This window comes from Filicampus tigris, chromosome 20, assembly GCF_054856515.1.
Source record: "Filicampus tigris isolate MCC_2025a chromosome 20, RoL_Ftig_1.0, whole genome shotgun sequence".
Taxonomy (NCBI): domain Eukaryota; kingdom Metazoa; phylum Chordata; class Actinopteri; order Syngnathiformes; family Syngnathidae; genus Filicampus; species Filicampus tigris.
The window spans coordinates 8,711,273-8,732,094 of NC_141236.1; the positions used below are offsets into that span (position 1 = coordinate 8,711,273).

Here is a 20,822-nt window from a genome sequence, read left to right on the forward strand (position 1 = left end):
ATATTTTATACAAATGGTTATACATTTTGACGTGAGTCGTTTGTCTCAAGTGATATTTAAATTTTATTTACAAGGCGTTTAACGGTTTTCCCACAATGCTTTGCGTTTCAAGCTATCAAGCGTGTTCGCTTCTAACAGTGTCCGGCGTACACCGATGTAATTGTTGACGTTAACTCGTAACGCACTTTGTCGTTTATATCCGATAAGTCTCGATTCATTACATGCTCATTTTAGGTGAATCGGTGTGTATTACCAGTATGGCGCTAGTAATTAACAAATAGTTAGGTAATTGTATTATTTGACAGTCACTCAGGTCTAACCGGGACACCCTGGTGCACAAAGCAAATATCCGATCCTTGGCCGGTCTTTCCTATCAGTCGCGTTTATTCGTCAATTTAATGTTGTAAAGTCGTCTTGCTTTGTATTTTAAAAACTAACCGTCTTCATCAACAGGCTTAAAAGTTGTTTTCGCTTGCCCTAACCCATTGTGGTGGTAAAATGAAACATTCGTTTACTGCTGCTGACCTTGGCTGCCAATTGTAGGTTAATGCTAACCACCTAGCTTCAGTCGTAACTTGTATTATTTCTGTCAGGAAAATGGAAGATGAAGCCTACACGGACAATAATGGCAAACCAATCTCCCTGTACTGTCAAAAGCACTGCAGCTTTTGCCGGGAGTTTACTGTCAGCTCGCCTAAAGTGTCCATCGGCAAGGTGATGGCGTACACTTGCTCCGTTTGGCTAGCTGCCTATGCCGTGTTCTTCATCACAGAAGTGAGTAGTAAAATAACATTAAATATTAACATCACAAAATGGCGTCTTCAGAAACTGCCTATCTTCTAAAGATTTAAATGTCCGAATTCACATATCCTGCTTGTTTTGGAGTGTGTTAAACTCTTGGTGCCCCAGGAACTATGTTGAAGTGGAGGAAGGAGTTTCATATCGTCAGACCACTGTCTCACTATTTTGTGGCATCTCTTGGAAATTCTAAACCTTTTTGCGGAGGTCTCAATTACTTTGGAATTTTTGCTATCACGTCAGACCTTGGTATTCACAGGGGAACACTGTAATATGAATTGGATTAAGTATAAGTCTTATTACGCTGGTATTGCTCTATACCCATACCAATTTCTGTGTGAAAATTTGTTTCGATCCCCCCCATCATCTTCCCTCTACATGTAGAACACAGCCGTCCTCACTGGCGCCATCCTGCTCACCCTGTTGGGAATGATGCTGCACATTCATTTGGTGAAGGTGGACCACGAGTCAGTGCTCATTATCGGCTCGTTGGGCATCCAGGTATCCTCCAGCTACGCTTCAGGACGGGAGACGAGCACCTTCATCGAGATGAGCCAAGTCAAGGATGTGGCCATCAACGAAGCCATTTACATGGTGATTAAAAATGATTATTTTTGTCATTTTGTGTTTGATACAATGCAAAGCTCAATTGTGTGTTTAATACCAGCATCAGATCATCTACTACCTTTGCATACTGCTGAAGGACCCCTCAGCTCCTGATGATGTGTCAAACGTGGTGCCATTGTTTCAGGTGAGAATTTAGCAGTTTCTGACGTTTACAGTTATCATATTTGTTTTTATTTGTTTTGTTTTCCAGAGCTCAAAGCCAAGGTTGAACTGCTTGGTTAAAGTGTACAAAAGCTGTCAGGAGATTCTGTCAAAGTGCTGACAGCTCACACACAGTCAGGCCAGATCGTTCTTTATTGTATTTACTATATTATTTACTAATTTAATAATAAGAAGTGCATTCTTGCCATGTTTTTTCCTTCCTAGTTACTAAATAAATTCACTTGCATAAAATTGTGTACCCCTGCCCTTATAAAGATACTTGGTCAATTTTGACACACCTAAATGATAAAATAACCCAAAATGTTGCAAAAATGCAACTTTGTGTTATTTTTTTCAAGGCAAAATTTAAAAACATCCCTTGTTAGTTTTTGCACACAATGCCGTGATGTCATATTGGTTGCGGGTAATACACTTTACGTTGTAACGCAAACAGAGTATGAGCCCTAAAAAAAATTTTTATTCCCCCAAAAGAAACACAAATAATACAATGAACATTGTTGTGTTCCAAAGTTCACATTGTTATTCAAAATCAAATCCAAATTTCAGTAATATTCTGCCCAACAGGAAAAGGGTAAACTGTACTACCTGCAACGGATATTGCATTAACAGTAAAGTGAAGGTTATTTGATTGTGCAGGTGTACCTAACAAACTGTCCAGTTAGTAATTTGTTACTGTGGTAGAATCTCTATTTTATTAAAAGGTTGCATTATGTTTTACTTGTAAATTCAAATCCACCAGCTTTGAAATTTTAGTGTCAAGATCTGTAAATGACCTTTTTAGAAAATGAAACAATCATAAATATAATGATGGATTGGTGTTTTTCCCAACATATGTTTTCATGACAGTTATTAAATATTTGTAAAAATGTGAGAGAAACCTTTGCATCTATCCATTTGTTGACCAACAAGGCCTGTACTGTTTTGCATATATTCCTGCAGTAGGGGGCAGCATTGCACCGCACACTAACTTGACTCCTTTGAATGAGTTTAAACGCTTGGATGTCAATCATATTGAAAATACAAACAGCGAGTCTTTATGTTAAATAGGAGCAATATTAAAGTTTTCTATCCTTAGTATCACAACTTTATTAAAATTTTACACTATATTTACCACAACGCTCATATTAAACAATGAGGCATCTTAAGTCAGCCTCGAGTGTTTCAGCCCAGTCTCCACCTCTGCCTTGTTGTTTTCCAACCCTACCTCATTTTCTCACCCCCACCACCTGCGGCCCCCTGAGTCGGACCCCCGATTCAACCCAGTGCCCCCGAAGCTGACAAAACAAGCAACAGGGTGTGACTTTTAACGGCAAAAGGCGTTATGGCCTCGTGAAGAGCGGCCCCTGACAACGTAATGGTGCCCCCCTCGGAGGTGCAAAACAGCCGGGAACCAGGGTGGGCCTCAAGGCTCCCATCCAAAGGTGGCAACCCTAAGTGTAAATTATAGGTCATGTCGATGTGAGTATTTCTCGAGGCAGAGGTGTGCACTGTTAATTACTGGCACTCCTTTTGCACCCCATTACTTGTATTTTCTACCTTTCAGTACTTTTCCTGACCTGATTTGTTCTTAAAGTCTTTACTATCGCCTCAACCTGTTGCTTAACCTCGAACGGCGTCGGCCACCACCCGCTGGACGTGTGAAATCTCAGCGCGAGAAGCGCGTTGTTTAGCGGGTGAGGAGTTGTTTGACTCCCCACTGAGTTGAGTGGTGGCTCTCTAACACCCGTAGGGGCCCCAAATTAACGGACCTCTACAAAGCGGTAACAGATGACAGTGTTTCAAAACTGAGCATGTATCCCTGAAGGTGAAAACCTGCTTATTTGAGAATAAGATTTTTCATCCCCAGGCAATCTCAGCCATCTTGAATCATTAATAAGTCAAAATCAGTACAAATCTGTCTGAAAATTTAGATGAAGAAAGAAAAAGTGTTTTGATAAATGTGAGCTTCCTCAAACATCTCGGATCACATATTCTTGACTGTGGGTATGGATTGTATGTGTTTTGCTTTTTCTTTCTTTTTGTGCTTTATTTTATTAATGGTCATATTTATGCTTCAAGAAAGATCAGCTTCAACAAGGGATTTTAGGAGAAAACTGCATGAGGAGAAGATGATGAAGTAAGTAAGTGATGAAGTTTTGTCTCTGTACAACCATACAGAGACAAAAAAAAAAAACACATCTATTTTCCTTTTTTAAAATGTCCACAAAAGAATGCAAGTAAGCACACTGTTATTGCTTAAAATCTTACTTTGTACCATTATTTTAAGGATGTATAACAAATCATGAATTCAGATATTTGAATTCAGGCTTTCCCACGGAAGCATATTAAGTGACCGAAAGTGGAACTGCCTCGCCCTGTAGCCACACATTGACTCCGTAAACAAACACAATGCAGCTCAGCCTCTGGCTAGTGGGTGTTACAGCTAGTGACTGGATTTAAATAGTCTCTCCCGAGTATTTCAGATGGAGCCATAGCAATAACAAAAGCCATTGGTAATTCACACTGACCAAACATTGATTTGTGGCAAAGTTTTACGATGATCGTCTGATCATTGGAATGGATCATTTCCACGTGCCGGTACTTCCATGAAAAAATGTTTCCAAATCCAAACAAATCAGCCAGGATTAGTGTCCGAGAGGCTCTCCTGTATGTGCTTTTCACTGTTTATTCAACCTGTAAATGTATACACGCACACTGTTGACACAACACAATCCCTTTGGATGGTGTTAAGTGTCATCGGTATTGTTGCCAGAGGAAGAGTGAGTCGTGTTTTTTTTTTTGTTTAAACGTGTCCGCTCTTTAACGGTCCGTGCAGGCAGGTGTAACTCAGTGTCAGTTTGGATTTGAATCTGAAAGTGAGCCAATGTGGAGTAATTGTTGGGTCCGTTTGCACGCTCACATACACACACACACACACACGTACGCGATTCCCGCCGGGTGGCATGGTAGAACCGGTCCTGACACGAGACTGCTGGCTTTGTGGCGACGTCACCTGCTGACTGATGGACAGGAAGTAGTTGTTCCACCTTTTGTGTATAAAGATGCGATGCGTCATTCCTTGTACATTGTGTTGAGTGACACTCACAGGCCACTTTATTAGGTCAGTATAACAGCCAATACAACTTCCGCCTTGTTCGGAGTGGTTGATTTATTTAATCAACTGTAGGTGTTTATTTGACCAAAAGCCCTTAATAGTGGTTTCTGCAGTTCTTGTCTACTAATTGTTGGTGTGTCTGCATGTGCCACATGCACAGATACGTTACTCTAATTGACAAGTGTCAGTCAGCAGCTCACCCCGATATGTTACAGACCCGAGCCATGATAAGTAAAATTCGCCGCACCCACGCAGTGTCGCCTGCGAGATTTGAGGAAAGCGAGACGCCTCTCGTCAGACTAGCTGGCAGTAGATACGATGCAAGGAGACTAACCGGTTCCGCTTGTCAATGGTGAAGGGGGGGGGGGGGAGCAGAGCCCTTCCAACAACCACCTTGGACAAAATACAGTTGTTCATTCGTTATGTATAATTATAGCACTTAGTGTTACATTGCTGTGTTCAATTATGCTCAAGCTTTTTCTCACCTTGACCTTTCAGGAGAAGCCGGTGACGTCTTTCGTCATGCCTGAACAGTCACACGCCGGATAACGCAAGCTCACTATGTAGGCGCTCTAATCAGATGATGATGATGAAAAGCAATGTCCTGTTTGTGCCGCACCAGTAAGGTATGTGCCTATGCAGTGTCAATTAACATGACTCATTGATAATAAAAAGAAATAAAAAAAAAAAAAGATTCATAGCAATCGATTGACTTGGTTTTGCACTCAATTATAAAGTACCCATAGTCTTTGTCACTGGGGAATGCTGGGATATGACAGTGTTTAGTGTAACATAACGTGCATTATGTTGTATGGCTATAAAGTGTTTTTTTTTTTTTTTAAACATCACATCCAACCATCTGACCTTGAGCATAAGCTGTACCTAAGTTTATTCAAATACTGCACAGTTCTGATTTTGCTATTGATGAGTGGAAATTATTGTATTATTTACACCTCTCTTATGTAACATCCGCTTGTTACTTTACATATTACAACATGTTTTGACAGGCCATTGCAGTATCGTCTTTTCATAATTTCAAACTCACACATCCCTCCGTAATAGATAATGGTCGTATCAATGAAGCATGTTTGATGCTTACCAATTGCAACTTTAGGTACACTTAGTATATAGTAATACAAAAGCTGTATCAAAAGCAGCATATTATAGCAATCCATGGCAGTTTATGAGTACCTCCAACAATATCGAAAAGTTTGCCCAAAAAATGACAATGGCTCCAAAACACTGGCTGGTACATTACGTTACATCATAGCAATCCTGGATGCCATGTCAGCGTATTTGAGTTCCTCTCAACAATCAAGCAACAACAAAAATAGCCAAATTACCCATGAATAAATATAATATACTGTACTGCTCTTCAACAATGTCAAAAACAAGTTGCCAAAATGCCCCAAAAAGAAATGACACGGTAGACATATAAAAAAATAATGAAAATACTGACAGCTGTTGTTGATGTCATTTTTGCTACGTGACAGAGACAAAATATTAGAAAAAGCTCCCAGGTAAACGCAATACAACCGAAAAGCTACAACATGACATCATCCAGACCTTCATCCGTGAATGGTATCGATACCAATTACCCCTCATCAAAAATATGGACACACTCACGTGAGAGTGACGCAAACAAGCTGAACGAGATGATTTATCGCGTTGTGAGTAAAGCAGACGACGCAGCAACAGTCACTCTCGATGCGAGAGCAAGTCCGGACACACCTTATTTGCACAAGCTGTCACACGGCATCACACGACCGGCGTGCTGCTGATGTCGCCAACATCCAAAATGACAGTTTTCATGGACAATGTCAAGGTATCATAATTAACTGGATTAGAATACTTGTAATATCGCGACGATGTCATATCACTTTTCCCATCTACACTTACGGGACACTGTGTGATTTTTATTTCCCCCCCCCCCCCCACCCCGCCACTCCCACCCTCACCTGCTGATGCCACCAGTGTGAGAACACCTCACCCCCTTATTTCCCACACATAGGCACACCTCAATCAACTTTTTGTCATCCGGGAAAAAAAGCCCTTAACTGTCACAAATCCTCACTAAATCATGAGTATCATCAGAATCATTTTATTGATCAAGTACGGTGAAAAGGCCTAAGGATTTTTTTCTGGTGATTGGCGGCACACTTGTACTTTTGCAAAAAAAACAACAAGCACAAAATACACATGCAGAACATAAACAAGATTTGATTTTATTGAAAATGGAAATTAGTTTGATTGTTTCAGTCAAACAAGACTGTAAACTTTGATGTGGTCTGGGTTCTTAATTTACCCATCTGGTGGCTGCAGGTTCAATTAAAGGCTGTCACGGGCGACGTTCGGTGAGTGATGGTTTCTTTGAATGGCTCTGCTAGACATAACGCCTCCAAATAAATTATGTGTATTACTCAATCGCGAGTGACTCGAAAAACAATGTGGAGGGGGGGGGGGGGGTGAAGTTTGATGCCTCCTGGCGCTGTCGGTCTAGGGCATATCTCAGCGACGCAACACCGAAACTGACAGTTTGCTTGCAAAAAATGATGGCAACAAACACCAACAGACGTGCAAACCAAAACCAAAAAGGATATTGACACCATTGTCGCTCTAACGGTAAAAGGTGAATTTTAATTCCTCATTCTGGACCTTTTTATACTGATCCGCACCAAAAATGAAGCCATTATTTTTTAACCCCTGCACCAATTCTCTACAAATTATTATTTTTTTGCTTTTTGCTAAAATTTGCCGCTCGAGTGAAGTGTGTGAAAAAAACATAGAAATTAAGGCACTGGAAGGACATCCACAGCCGCTAATACACTTTAAGCCCTTTTATTGAATGGGACCAACTGTCAAACACATTAACACAAAATGAGAACACTTGTAAGGAGCTGCTGTGGGCCACAACTCACGACTACACTCTCACACGCTGACTAACTGGCCAACCCGACTCCAGCTCCTGACGTTACTCTCGTGGTCAACCCTCTAAAGGCACATATCCCGCACACAGATACTACAGTAATTACACTTTATAAAGCTATTTTTAAAAATACATTAGAGTGCTGTTTTTTGTTATTAAAACCACATAACCCAAACACTGTAATGTTTTTTGGGGAGGTTGCTTGTGCAAATTAATGGCATTTCAATCGAAAATTAATTTGATTGGTCACGGAATGAAATGTTTTCTCGCGAACGGATAAACATCTACAGTATCAAACCCCCCGCCTGGTGGGATTTGTGTTTAGCGGCGGTAACAATGCTCGATTTTGAAAGGCATTAAGAACCACAAAGCCAGGCGGACCTGTCGGTGCACCTGCTGATTTCCAGGCCTGAGTGCCAAGCTTTTCACTCGAGTGAAACTGGCCGGATGCCAGAGGAAGACTCGGTTGATGACTCCTCATGCAAACCCTGGAAAACCCTGGGAAAAGAACCAGAGAAGCAGTGAGAAAAATAGATGACTAATCCATGAGAAGGAGAGTTGAGCCGGGTATCTGAGAACCTAAAACTGGTCCAACAACAACAAGGCCCTCTCGCTTGTTTGAACAAATCATTCAAAAGATGACAATTTTCCCCTTTTGATGTTTGGCAGAGCATCTGTGCTTTGAACAGAAGACCGTAAAATGGCTTGAGTGAGGGGGGAAAAAATGCCCCATAAATATTAAGAAGTGCATTTGTGACGAGGGGTCTGACGGCTGGTCTTGACCCGACGAGGTTCAACACACCGCTGACCCTCACATAAACCTTGAACACCCCTCACTATACATATTGTCGTTAGCAGAATCCGCACTTCAAAGTGTTTTGAGTACTACAAGTCAATGTAAAAAAAAAACAAAAAAAAAACCTCAAAAACAACTGAGGAAGATTGTGTCCATCAATGATCCACCAAGCATTCATCATAAGTCAGTTATCAGTGAAAATAAAAGACAATTTAAATGTAGATAAGGGGTCAAAAGTCAAATACTAGTGTGGGTGCTTGTCTTTGATTCTCATTTCGGGGCCTGTGTGGTAGCAGTCGTTCAAAGACAGGAGCTGCCTCGTAACCGCGTGATGGATGCTCGGCTCTAATGGCAAACAGACCGCTGACGTATTGTTGTGTTTTTCCCCCTGTTCGACCTGTTCGCAGCATGTGCAGAAGAGCAAAAAAAAAGAGAAAAGTTTGAAACGCCAAGTGGACGTCCCAGCCAAAATGGACACATGCCACGCTGTTTCCAGAAAACGGAATAGGCACACTGTGTATTTAAAGATCCTGTAAAGTGACTTCCGAGATTTGTTTCTCACTACATTAGACATGCTCGAAGATGATTTCTGAAAACTTGTGCAGAGCCTGACAACTATGTAATACTCAGTTCAATTGTGGAGATACAGCTATTATTTTTTATTTATTTATTTATTTTTTTCCCTTGGCGAGAACAGCGCCACATGACGAACTTTAGAGTCCAACATAAGTCGCCCCCCCTGCCCCTGTATATAAGAGCTTGAACGTCTTTGTTTACATCAGCGGTTAACTGGCACAATTGCGGTTAGCTAGCTAGCTATGCCCACGCACCGAAAACACATCCTCCCTCCGGATAGTCCACTTTAGAGCGCCCTCGTTGTCGGACGTGAATGAGCGGACGCCACGGAGAGAAAGCTGAAGCACAAAAACAAAAAAAATACCTCACTTCACAACTATGTAACCATCAGTTTTGGGGTATTTTTAAATAATTGTCATATATTTAAAGATAATTATGTCATGTCATTAGCTGTTACATTAGTTGTACAATAGGGCACACCAGGATGTTAACTTTCACACACATGCCATACAAAAGGCCATCTACTTGCCTGCCATGCATATGACCAATTTTTTTGTAATTTGTGGGCAAAACCTCCCATGTTTTATGCAAGTAGCTTTTCTCGTCACACCTACCCAGCCTCGTGGGCAAGGTTTCCCATAAACGAACACACAGACACACCTTTATGTGTGGATTATCATCAATCACCGTGGCTCGTGGCTCCTTCTCAAGCTCATCTTGAGACTTTTCCAAGTGACACAAGTAAGTGACAAAAAGCCATCCCAGCATGGCACGGTCACGCATTAGAAAGGCTCGCCTCCCCACCAGGGCCCGACTGGAGGCCTCGGGTTAATTATCACACACTTGGGGGTGGGAGACGGTGAAGGAAAGGTGCCTATTGTGGCCTGCGGACATTATGCCAACTCCCCACGGAGAGCAGAAATCGCTTCAGTTCCTGTGGACCCCCTCCCCCAAAAAAGAAAAAAAGTTTTCCCTGGTTGTAAAGCAGCTTCTCTTATCAGATTGCTGTGAATTGTTCAGTCTAAAAATATACATAACACAGAGGCTGTAATTTGCACTTTTATTTGCGTCACGTCGCTCTGACATGTAAATAAAAAGACACACGGGTTAGAGGAGAGAGAGGCACAACCGCACATACTGTAAGTGATACAAAAAAAAGGTTTACATTGAAAATCCACTTTCAACAACAGTTGTTTGAATAAACAGAATTCATTCAGGCCACTTCCACAAGAAGCATAATAAAGGTCCAGTTCTGATCAATAATATATACATGATTAGACTGGAGTGCAAAATATGACTCATTTTTGCATTTGGGGCAGGTCGGTCTATGCCCCGTCAGATTCATTAAAAAAGACTGTTTGAAAAAAGCTTGATTTCTTGCAATGTAGGGATTTTTAGAGAAAATTCATTGCATACAAAAAAAAACATTGCGCTGTTTTTGTCATTTTGTAGTACACACGGGTCCTTGGCTTAAAGACTGTCGCATATCAAATTTGTTTTTTTTTTGTGGGCTTAGTGGTTGGAAGATCAATTGGAATAGATATGTTGTTCATAAAGTGTGTTTACTTAACATTCATGCTTAATGAATTCACCCTTTTGCCTTTTGTCTGAAGCATTTTTTTCCACCAAATCCCTTCTTAATATAAATTGAACAATAACATTTACTTGCCATTTTTCTGACTTAACTCATTTTGTTGTTTCAAATATATACTAACAAGCACAGTTGTATCAATGTAGTAATATGATGTGATAATACATTTGGGTTTTTTTGTTTTGATTTGTTTTTTTAGGGAAACCATACCTACATAATGGCTGGCGACAAAAGTGAGTTTGACAACCGTGATCTAGATTATCTTGACTGATCGTCGTCGGGAGGGCTGAAGGTCAAAGCTGACTGCTGCCCTGTAACCTGTTTCCTGCTCTTGCAACTGAGTCCAAGCGATGCAGTACGTGCGTTCTTTTTCGCAACATTGGAAAATGTCACGTCACATAATTAAAGAACGAAAACCAGTCTGGGCAGTGTCCTTTAGCACTCAGGTAAGAATGTGGCACTTCGCTTTTTTGCACCGCAACCTGACGTGGAGGCTAACGCGTTTAAAACAAAAACAACAAAAGAGCAGCACTTACTGACGCCTGTGTGCCGAATTTGGGCTTCACACCCTCTCTGTTTCACCACACACACACACACACACATACGAGCATGCAAATTCACATCATTTGCATGTTGTCCCTGCTCAACAAAATGGCGGAACAGTCTATATATTTAGTCGGCGTGAGTGGAAATCTTGATTATTTGGGATCCTTGATTTTACGATGATACCTGACATTTGCTATAATTATGACTTACTTCTATGTTAGTGATGGACGACAGCCTGTTACAATTTACGTACAAATTCAGGTCAAGTCTAAATTGTAGTAATGGAACTCTTGTCGTAAACTGCTTAGTCCTTCTAATACCACAAAATAGATCAAATCTCATGAATTTTTGCACGAGTTTAGAAATGTTTTGCATACATATATCTACTAGAATTAGGAGTTAACTATTGCGTCGGCATACGTTAGTGATAGGTCTTGACTTCCGTAAAAATTCAGGTGACCTCACTGCCATAGGAACAGAACTCTGTTGTAAACTGAAGACGCCTATATTGCAGTAGTCCACCTAAATCCAGACTTAGGTAAGATACATGTCAACACGTACAATGCATGCCGATGGAAAGCCGTTTTATGTCGCTCTTCTTGGTCCTCAAAAGTAGCATTAAACTTGCGCTTGCAAACCAACCGTCTTCCCACAGTAGTAATGCTTTTCCACTCTGCCTTACACTAATGTATGAGATTTCCGCATACTAGTCGGACAACTTTAGCGTGCTAGTAGGACAACCGCATGTTATTAGTGAGCCAAAATTGTGCAATAGTTGTCGTCTGTGTGCTACTGGTACTAGTAATGAAGCGCAAGATGCTAACTTGTTGAATTTTGCTGGTAGCACACAGTTGTCAACTCGCACACAGTTCTATCTTCAAATAAGATACATTCGTTCTCAGTCACGTGACTGAATTGTCTTACTATTGAGGACTCTGTGTACTCTTATTTACACATTTTCCAATGTAACAGGTCAACCAGAAGAACCATTGGCAGCGTAACGGTTCATGTAGCTGCATATTCCGAGCTAAAGTGGCCTAAACAAGACTACAGTCCTTGCTCGGTGGGGCTCCAAAACATTCGCCCGATGGTATTTCCTGAATGTCACCTCCACAGACCAACGCTGCACATAAATTAAAAACTTGTGTCCACAGTCCCAGTCTCAGACGAAGCAGAAGAACTTCTTCCAGCTGCACCTGGAGAAGGCCTTGGTGCGCCTGTCCGACGACCGCCTTTTCTTGGCCTGCCGCGCCTTGTTCTTGATGGCGGCGAAGATGGCGGCGTCAAACGCCTCCTTCAGGTTCTTCTGCGTGAGCGACGAGCACTCCACGTAATCCGCCGCCCGGATCTTCTCCGCCATGGCTCGCGCCCGCGAGCTGGCCACGGGCTTGACGCTGGCCCGGTCCAGGCCGATGAGCACGTTGACGTCCAGCAGGAGGTCCGACTGCGTGCCCACCAGGACGATGGGCGAGGTGGCGTTGCAGGAGCGGATCTCGGGCACCCACTTCTTGGTGATGTTGTGGAAGGAGGCGGGGTTGACCATGCTGAAGCACAGCAGGAAGACGTCCGTGTGCGAGTAGGACAGCGATCGGAACTCGTCAAACTCCTCCTGAAAGGCGCAGAGAATGTGAGTCAATGGAATTGTACTGCAAAAGATGACTGACAGCAGGGATTCTCAACTTTATTGGGTCCGGGTAAAAATGTGCATCATTGCACACAAGTCCATCAGCCACCGCCTCTTTAAGCTGTTTTAACAACTATTACCCAGCAGCAGTTGCGGTCCTAAAACCTGCTTCAGTGCCTATTGTTGTGAATTGGAGCTATTTAAATAAAGCTGACAGACAGTTCTTTGTTGTCACATAAAGGGGAAATTGTTACCAGGCCAAGAGCGATATGAGAGCTCAAGATTGTCGTGATAGATACACAACCATAATGCATAGATATTAATCCACGGTACAAGGTTGGATGAAGATATAAACAAGGTATCATATTGCATACAACTAATTATCATAATAATGTGAATCTTGAATATATTAAGGAAACTCATTTCTGTTTTGAGTCTGACAAAGAAAATAAATCAAGATTAATTTAGACTTGCCTGTCCCGCAGTGTCCACCAGCTGAACTCTGACTGGGGATCCATCCACTTGGACCTGACCTGTTGGAAACCAGTAAATCAATTTACATTTCATGCAGTACATAAAAGTAATTTTTTTAAATCATTGAAAGATGCTATATGTGAAATTATGTGTGGGTGGTAGTCTTTCAACAGTAATCCGTTTCTAATGGTACTATGTTCTTATACTTTTTAATATACTTTCATGTATACTGCGTGTGTGCGTGCGTGTGTTTTCCATGTACACTATGTTCTTTTACGTATTGTTAGGACATGAATTGGTGCTCCGCCTTCCTGCACAGATCACCATTGAAAGAGCTCGATCTCAATGGGTTTTTTATTTTCTGGTTAAATTGAGGTATTGATTGATGTACTTGCATTTACATTGTACCCAGCAGCTCCCACCATTGGCACCGTCGGAGGTGCATCGTTTACCTGTGCTTATATCTATCCTTAAAATGAATTTACCTGACACGAAAAAATGATTATGACTTAAAATAGTTTAGTTCCTACCTCATTGGAGTTAATTTTATTTTAATGAGTAAATATCTCACCGGAGAAGACGTCAAAGCCGGTCTGCTTGTAGTCCACCGGGTATCCGTTGGAGGTGTAGCTGACTATCATGCTGGTCTTGCCCACGGCGCCGTCGCCCACCAGCATGCAGCTGATGGCGCCCGGCTCCAGCTCATCCTCCCGGGTCAGTCCGCAAGCGGAGGGGACGCGGGACTCGTGGTAGAAGTACTCCATGTGAGGTGGCATGTCGGGTCGCAAACTCTTGTCTTCTCACCGCCCGGTCGTGATTCTCACCATCGGGTGTCTCCTTTGCTGGCTTCTGTGGTATGACTCGAGATGATGGGTGTTTTTTTTTAATATTTAGAGTAACTTCACACTCCGAGAGCGTGTAATTTGAATAACCACGCCCATTTAGGGAAAAGCAAAGCTCGTTAGGTGGTTATTGGTCCAACAGCGACACCCAACGCCGGTAAGGAGCACTGCGTCGATTATATTTATCGTTTTCATGAGCTAGGTCGCGACCCCCGTGAGGATACGCAGCTCGGAAAATGGATGGGTGGATCATATGATACACGTTGACAACACACGAGAAGTTTTTTTTTTCCCATGTGTAGTTATAGCTTTGACAGGTTGCCACTTTCATAACAACGCCCACTGAAAGAGGCAGAGGTTAGGAATAATTATTCTCTTGAATCATACACTATATTTTCTTCTAGTAATAGTTTCATATTTGATATGTATTAACATTAAAGCATAGTTATGAAATAAATACAGGCAGTCTAATGCAAATATTTAAGTCCGTATTTGCATAGCCGCGCCCACCGAGAGAAAGCCGGAAGCGTCGTCGGTCGTTCTTACGACAGCGACCCCTAATGACGCAAAGGGGCACTTCATCAACTACGATCACATGAGGACTATCACCTGACTTCCTCCTTATTTGCGCCCTTATAGGTAGCTTTGCTAAACTATTAGACGGCGGTTGAATGTTTATTCATAGCATATTGGTGTTACACGTCTATAACCTGCAAATGAAACTAGAAAGTGCCTCGGATGAGTTCTCTTACGGGAGCTAGCTAGCTAGCTCTCTAACTAGCTATGGAGATACTCATTCATACCACAGTCTAAGAGAACTACATTTTATTATATCACTGTTGGATGTAATATATTATCTTAGCAACGTCTGAAATAAACCAATGTTATGCTTGGAAGAAGGCGGACGAGTCTCGGTGAGCCCGTTTACTAGCGCTAGATGCCAGCTAACTAGAGGGCTAGCTTCATAGTCATGTCGTTTTAGTCGTCTAGTTTCTTCCTTCACTGATTTTGAATCAAGTACCACGTAAATATGGCTTCAATATTGGACGAGTATGAGGATTCGCAAAACAGCAGGCAAAGCGCGCAGCAGCACGGCCGCCTGGCAAGCGCCAACATTGGGATAACACACTCAGGTAAGCCAGGGAAGCAATCAGGAGTGACTTGAAGATTCTGGGCTAATGCTGTGTAGTAAGTCCAAATTTTTTCCCGTAAGGCTTCGTCAATGTGCGACTCGAGGAGGAAAAGCCCATTTTCAACAAGCAGAGGATCGATTTTACGCCGCCCGAGAGGATAAATCACCTGGCAGTCTGCAACAATCAGCTATGCATGAGTCTGGGGAAGGACACCCTGCTGAGGCAAATAACAACCATAAATAGTCACTGTAAATGCTCACTGGTGCACTGCTTTTTGATTGGATTATTTGAAAAGTCATTGACAAGCAGTGATTAGGCCAGTCATGGATGTTTATTGCGGCTTTTCAAGAGTAGTTGTTGGGAGATGAAAGACGCTGATACGAATGTTTACACGGTTCTTTGTATTCTTTGCAGGATTGATTTAGCCAAACCTGATCACCCCAATCAGATTGAGCTTGGAAGGAAAGATGACAGCAAAGTGCACAAACTCTTCCTGGATCCTACAGGTAAGACAATCAGGAGTCGATCCCCGCAAAATGGTGTACAATGCATTTACTTTTCCATGGTATACATTTTCACAAAATGCCAAGTTATCATACTTGTGTTGTCTTCCTACACCAGACACAGACGTACGCACACAAGATATAAGACATTACTGTTGAAATTTTTTTTTTTAGGTTCTTGTTCTTGGACTTTATAAAAGTATGTTTATTGCAACCAAGTATCTTAAAAATATTTCAGGTTTTATTATCCTACAATTAAAAAACCACCAATTAGAAATGTCTACCATTATTAACATATTGTGACTAGGGGAGATGGAATAGGCTAAACATCCCTATCTTCTCCCACATTTTTCTCTTTTCCTTTTTTTAGGCTCCCACTTGCTGATCAGCTTGAATACCAGCGAGTGTCTGTACCTGAACAGGAACACGCAGAAGGTTCGCAGTCTGTCTCGCTGGCGGGGCCACCTGGTGGAGAGCGTGGGCTGGAACAAGCTGCTGGGCAATGACACCAGCACGGGGCCCATCCTGGTGGGCACCGGCCAAGGCGTCATCTTTGAGGCCGAGATCTCTGCCACCGAGGGAAGCCTCTTTAACACCAACCCGGACCAGTACTTCAGACAAGTGCGTCTTATGAGCGTGTTAGGGCTACGTCGATTTTTTTTTTTTTGTAAATGAATAGTGAACCCCAGATTACATTCATGTATAACACAGGTTCCCCTGGATTAATTTTGATTGGATTATTATTGGAAGGAAAAATCGAGGCAAAAAACACAAGTTAAATTCAGAGGTAGTCAGTTACCTATCAGAATTATCTGGGCGTATTTTTATTTATTTATTTTTTCCAAACATTACGAAATTGTCTACAGCGGGGCTTGACTGTATTATTATTCCAGGTCCACTCCCTGGAGGAAGACGGGAGGCCAGCGCCGGTGTGCTGCCTGGAGGTGGAGCGCGGCCTGGAGAACAAGTATTTCATCATCGCCACCACCCGCAAGCGCCTCTTCCAGTTTGTGGGCAAGGTGGCCGAGGGCACGGAGCAGCAGGGCTTCAGCTCCATCTTCACCCAGAACCAGGACCTGCTGCCCAGCTTTCAGGAGTTCCCGGCCAACATGGGCTACAGCGAGATCACCTTCTACACGTCCAAGCTTCGCACTTCCCCCAAGGCCTTCGCCTGGATGATGGGCAACGGGGTGCTCTACGGGCAGCTGGACTACGTCAGGCCTGACTCGCTGCTGAGTGACGTGCAGGTAATTGTTGATCGTTTGTCAGGGGATTATGTTTGAACCTCTCAATCAGAATAGCTTTATTGTCATTGTATCACAACATGTAACAAAATGCTGCAGAGTCAACCCGTTTTGAAGCCTTTCTAGTCCTGATGTTGGTCCTTGCAAGCTGTAATATTCACTACTAGTGCGCTCATTCTGTGTTCATCCAGGTGTGGGAGTACACGACTGACATCGACCTGTCTCTCAACAAGCCCATCTCCATCGTGCTGACCCAGTTCCACTTCCTGCTGTTGCTGCACGACCGGGTTAAGGCGATCTGCACGCTGAACGGCCAGGTGGTTCATGAGGACGTGTTCCCGGACAAGTTCGGTCCCCTCAAGAAGATGATCAAGGACCCGTCGGGCGGCCTGGTGTGGATCTACACGGAGCGGGCCGTGTTCCGCTACCACATCCAGCGCGAGTCCCGCGACGTGTGGCAGATGTACATGAGCATGAACAAGTTCGACCTGGCCAAGGAGTACTGCCGCGAGCGGCCCGAATGCATGGACATGGTCTTGGCCAAGGAGGCCGAGCACTGCTTCCAGAACAAGCGCTACCTGGAGAGCGCCAAGTACTATGCCCAGACGCAGAACTACTTTGAGGAGATTGCGCTCAAGTTCATTGAGGCCAAGCAAGAGGAGGCCCTGAAGGAGTTCTTACTGAAGAAGCTGAGCAATCTGAAGCCGAGCGAGAGGACGCAGATCACCCTGCTCGTCACCTGGCTGGCCGAGCTCTACTTGAACCGGCTGGGCCAGCTGGAGGACGATGACGGCAAGGCGGGCGTCCTCTTCCGGGAGACCCGCGACGAGTTCCGCCACTTCCTGAACACCTCCAAGCACCGCGAGTGCCTGTTCAACAACCGCGGCACCATCTACGACCTGCTGGCCAGCCACGGCAACGTGGACGACATGGTGTACTTCTCGGTGGTCATGCAGGACTACGAGAGGGTGGTGTCGCACTACTGCCAGCACGACGACTACCGCGCCGCCCTGGACGTGCTGGCCAAGCACTGCGACGAGAAGCTCTTCTACAAGTTCTCCCCGGTGCTCATGCAGCACATCCCCGAGAGGGTGGTGGACGCTTGGATCCAAATGGGCAAGCGGCTGGACCCCAAGAAGCTCATCCCGGCGCTGATGAACTACAGCCACAAGGGAAGCAGCCAGCAGATCAACGAGACGGTGCGCTACATGGAGTTCTGCGTGCACGAGCTGCGCGTGACGGAGGAGGCCATCCACAACTACCTGCTGTCGCTCTACGCCAAGTACAAGCCCGACTCGCTGCTGCGCTACCTGGAGGAGGCGGGCACGTACGCCTCGGAGATCCACTACGACCTGAAGTACGCGCTCAGGCTGTGCGCCGAACACGGCTACCTGCGCGCCTGCGTGCTGGTGTACAGGATTATGGAGCTGTACGAGGAGGCGGTGGATCTCGCCTTGCAAGTAAGTTCAAATCCAGACGGTGCTGCCTTGACTTGCGAATGCCCCAACTTACGAGCGAGGAGCCATTGCTTGGTCGATAACGCCTTGTCTGCAGGTGGATGTGGATTTGGCCAAGAGTTGCGCGGACCTGCCCGACGACGACGAGGAGCTGCGGAAGAAGCTGTGGCTGAAGATCGCCCGCCATGTGGTGCAGGAGGAGAAGGACGTGAAGAAGGCCATGAACTGCTTGTCCAGCTGCGAGCTCCTCAAGATCGAGGACATACTGCCTTTCTTTCCCGACTTTGTCACCATCGACCACTTTAAGGTTGGTAACGTGTGTTCCATCATTACTGCTTTGTTTGACTAGTTGAGGGTACAGAGTTTCCCCCGCTATGTTACATTATTTTTTAATGATTTTTACAAGGGTCCAACTGATATGATTTTTTTTTTAGGCCAGTGCAGATAACAGTATTTAGCAGAATAAAATTCCAATAATTAATTGCAAAAGTTAGAGATGCAAGCACTGTATGTTGGCGGTGAACTCCACTCACGTCACTACAAGCGGCAGTGGTGTAAAATGTGTGCCTTGGATCTGTTTGTGGGTTTCAGGAGGCCATCTGCAGCTCCCTGGAGGAGTACAACAAGCACATCGAGGAGCTGAAGCAGGAAATGGAGGAGGCCACCGAGAGCGCCAAACGCATCCGAGAGGACATCCAGGAAATGCGCAACAAGTACGGCGTGGTGGACTCCCAGGACAAGTGTTCGGCCTGTGACTTTCCGTTGCTCAACAGGCCATTTTATTTGTTCCTTTGCGGACACATGTTCCACTCTGACTGCCTCCTGCAGGTATACCCCACAACATATGATGGGTAGCAGTGTCTGTATTTATTCAGATGATACATTTTCCATCCTCTAGGAAGTGACGCCTCACCTGTCCGCTTACAAGCTGAGTCGTTTGGACGAGCTACAGAAGAAGCTCTCGTCCTCCACGCACGCGTCCAAGTCGAGAGAGCGGCCCATGGCGAACGAGGAAGGCGACGCGCCCAGCCTCGGTAAGGGCGGCACCGGTCGCGAGCAGATGAAATCCGACCTGGACGACATGGTCGCATCTGAGTGCGTGTACTGCGGCGAGCTGATGATCAGGTCTGTGGACAAGCCCTTCATCGATCCCAAGAAGTTCGAGGAGGATAAATCCAGCTGGCTGTGAATGAGATGGACTTGAGTTGGATGTAGCAGATTGAGATGTTTGTCTGGTTGCCTGTTAGTGCCTGATCTGTGACCACTACTGAAAACAGTGTGAGATTTTTCTGTTTGAGGCTGATTTGGAATATTTTTACACTTCTGAATGACGTAAAATTATATTAACTGGTTCCCACCCATCACATACACACATCTCAATGAAAAGTTTGAAATTTGGGATTGAATATGCATCATACAGTGTTTATTGCCATGTTCTGTAACGTGCTTCTTTTGTCCAGACATAGCCTGCTCTTAAATAATTGTCCAATGGTCAATATTGCCTGCTCTGTCTTAACAAAACCATGGAAAATAAATAAATAAAGTCATTAATTTAATGGTTTGTCATGTTGAAGCTGCGCTGGCCTGTCCTTTGTTCTTCTAAACTACTTTAAATTGTATTCAGCGAGCTTGCAAAATAAATTAGTGAATAAAAACAGATATTACATTGTGTGTCAAATGAAACTAAATCATATACTAAATGTATTTTGTTAGTACTTTTTATATGATATAACTTACATGAGATATTGTAAATATACTAAATGCATTTTGGTAGTACTTTTTATATTTAAAAATCTCATGTAAATTATGATGTCAATATATTGCGGTAGAACAAATTCTATTAAATATTTATTTAATATTAAATTATAATTTATATAACATTTTGTTTTACATACCTGTAATGTCTTAAAAACATTTCTAATAACTAACAATTCTCGAAATCTATTCAACCTTACTAATGTCAATTATGTTCTGCATTTAATTATTGCATGTATTACAATACTGTACATGTATTACAATTTTCCATGCTTGCAAAAGATATTTGTAAGAAAAAACTTGTAACAATTACAAAACAATACGAAAAACCTGTTTGACCACGATTACTGTTAAAAGACACGTCTTGTTTCACGTTTATGACATCAATGTGTTTTATAATTACGTAACTGTTTCCTTTGTACTCGGCCATACCATATACGGAGTTCCCTCATGATGACGTACGACGTAGCTCGGTAACCTGCGCAGAGGGCAGACGCTACTAATCGACATCTGAAATTCGCCAATGTGCGCGCTGTACTTTCGATTCACCACCGCTACACACCATGAAATCCTCCCTCTGAGAATTTCGGACTTATTTGTATGTGTCGTGTGATTTGAATGTGAACGTCCTGCCGTTTATCACGCCCAAACGCAAGCGGCCGTCGCTCGGCGCT

At 43.6% G+C, this 20,822-nt stretch overlaps 3 protein-coding genes across 5 annotated transcripts; 2 read left to right on the forward strand and 1 right to left on the reverse strand.

Annotated features, from left to right (window-relative positions):
- The first annotated feature begins 123 nt into the window (after window positions 1-123).
- On the forward strand, window positions 124-2,464 carry pigh (phosphatidylinositol glycan anchor biosynthesis, class H). 2 transcript variants are annotated; one of them, XM_086018447.1, is made up of 5 exons: window positions 124-242; window positions 594-774; window positions 1,183-1,392; window positions 1,466-1,549; window positions 1,616-2,464. In XM_086018447.1, the coding sequence occupies exons 2-5, from the start codon at window positions 598-600 to the stop codon at window positions 1,685-1,687; spliced, it is 543 nt and encodes a 180-aa protein (XP_085874573.1). In that variant the 5' UTR covers window positions 124-242; window positions 594-597; the 3' UTR covers window positions 1,688-2,464. The 2 variants fall into 2 exon arrangements, with proteins under 2 accessions (XP_085874573.1, XP_085874574.1); XM_086018448.1 differs by having other exon boundaries at window positions 161-234.
- Window positions 2,465-5,069: 2,605 nt separating this feature from the next.
- vps18 (VPS18 core subunit of CORVET and HOPS complexes) lies at window positions 5,070-19,966 on the forward strand. Of its 2 annotated transcripts, XM_086018444.1 has the most exons (13): window positions 5,070-5,307; window positions 10,770-11,016; window positions 12,089-12,179; window positions 12,271-12,743; window positions 13,226-15,189; window positions 15,270-15,411; window positions 15,604-15,695; window positions 16,063-16,313; window positions 16,586-16,939; window positions 17,128-18,396; window positions 18,491-18,700; window positions 18,985-19,221; window positions 19,292-19,966. In XM_086018444.1, the coding sequence occupies exons 5-13, from the start codon at window positions 15,087-15,089 to the stop codon at window positions 19,580-19,582; spliced, it is 2,949 nt and encodes a 982-aa protein (XP_085874570.1). In that variant the 5' UTR covers window positions 5,070-5,307; window positions 10,770-11,016; window positions 12,089-12,179; window positions 12,271-12,743; window positions 13,226-15,086; the 3' UTR covers window positions 19,583-19,966. The 2 variants fall into 2 exon arrangements, with proteins under 2 accessions (XP_085874570.1, XP_085874571.1); XM_086018445.1 differs by lacking the exons at window positions 5,070-5,307; window positions 10,770-11,016; window positions 12,089-12,179; window positions 12,271-12,743 and adding an exon at window positions 12,984-13,098.
- On the reverse strand, window positions 10,026-14,195 carry rhov (ras homolog family member V). Its single transcript, XM_086018446.1, has 3 exons — window positions 13,786-14,195; window positions 13,215-13,273; window positions 10,026-12,725 (listed from the first exon to the last, which is right to left on the reverse strand). The coding sequence occupies exons 1-3, from the start codon at window positions 13,988-13,990 to the stop codon at window positions 12,279-12,281; spliced, it is 711 nt and encodes a 236-aa protein (XP_085874572.1). The 5' UTR covers window positions 13,991-14,195; the 3' UTR covers window positions 10,026-12,278.
- Window positions 19,967-20,822: the final 856 nt, after the last annotated feature.

Coding starts and splice junctions, on each gene's coding strand:
- pigh (XM_086018447.1), top strand. CDS start 598: ATGGAAGATGAAGCCTACACGGACAATAATGGCAAACCAATCTCCCTG. Junction 775..1,182: donor CCGTGTTCTTCATCACAGAA/GTGAGTAGTAAA, acceptor CTCTACATGTAG/AACACAGCCGTCCTCACTGG. Junction 1,550..1,615: donor ACGTGGTGCCATTGTTTCAG/GTGAGAATTTAG, acceptor TTTGTTTTCCAG/AGCTCAAAGCCAAGGTTGAA.
- rhov (XM_086018446.1), bottom strand. CDS start 13,990: ATGCCACCTCACATGGAGTACTTCTACCACGAGTCCCGCGTCCCCTCC. Junction 13,274..13,785: donor CGGCTTTGACGTCTTCTCCG/GTGAGATATTTA, acceptor GGTTTCCAACAG/GTCAGGTCCAAGTGGATGGA. Junction 12,726..13,214: donor TGGTGGACACTGCGGGACAG/GCAAGTCTAAAT, acceptor TGCGCCTTTCAG/GAGGAGTTTGACGAGTTCCG.
- vps18 (XM_086018444.1), top strand. CDS start 15,087: ATGGCTTCAATATTGGACGAGTATGAGGATTCGCAAAACAGCAGGCAA. Junction 15,696..16,062: donor ACTCTTCCTGGATCCTACAG/GTAAGACAATCA, acceptor TCCTTTTTTTAG/GCTCCCACTTGCTGATCAGC. Junction 18,397..18,490: donor CGGTGGATCTCGCCTTGCAA/GTAAGTTCAAAT, acceptor CCTTGTCTGCAG/GTGGATGTGGATTTGGCCAA.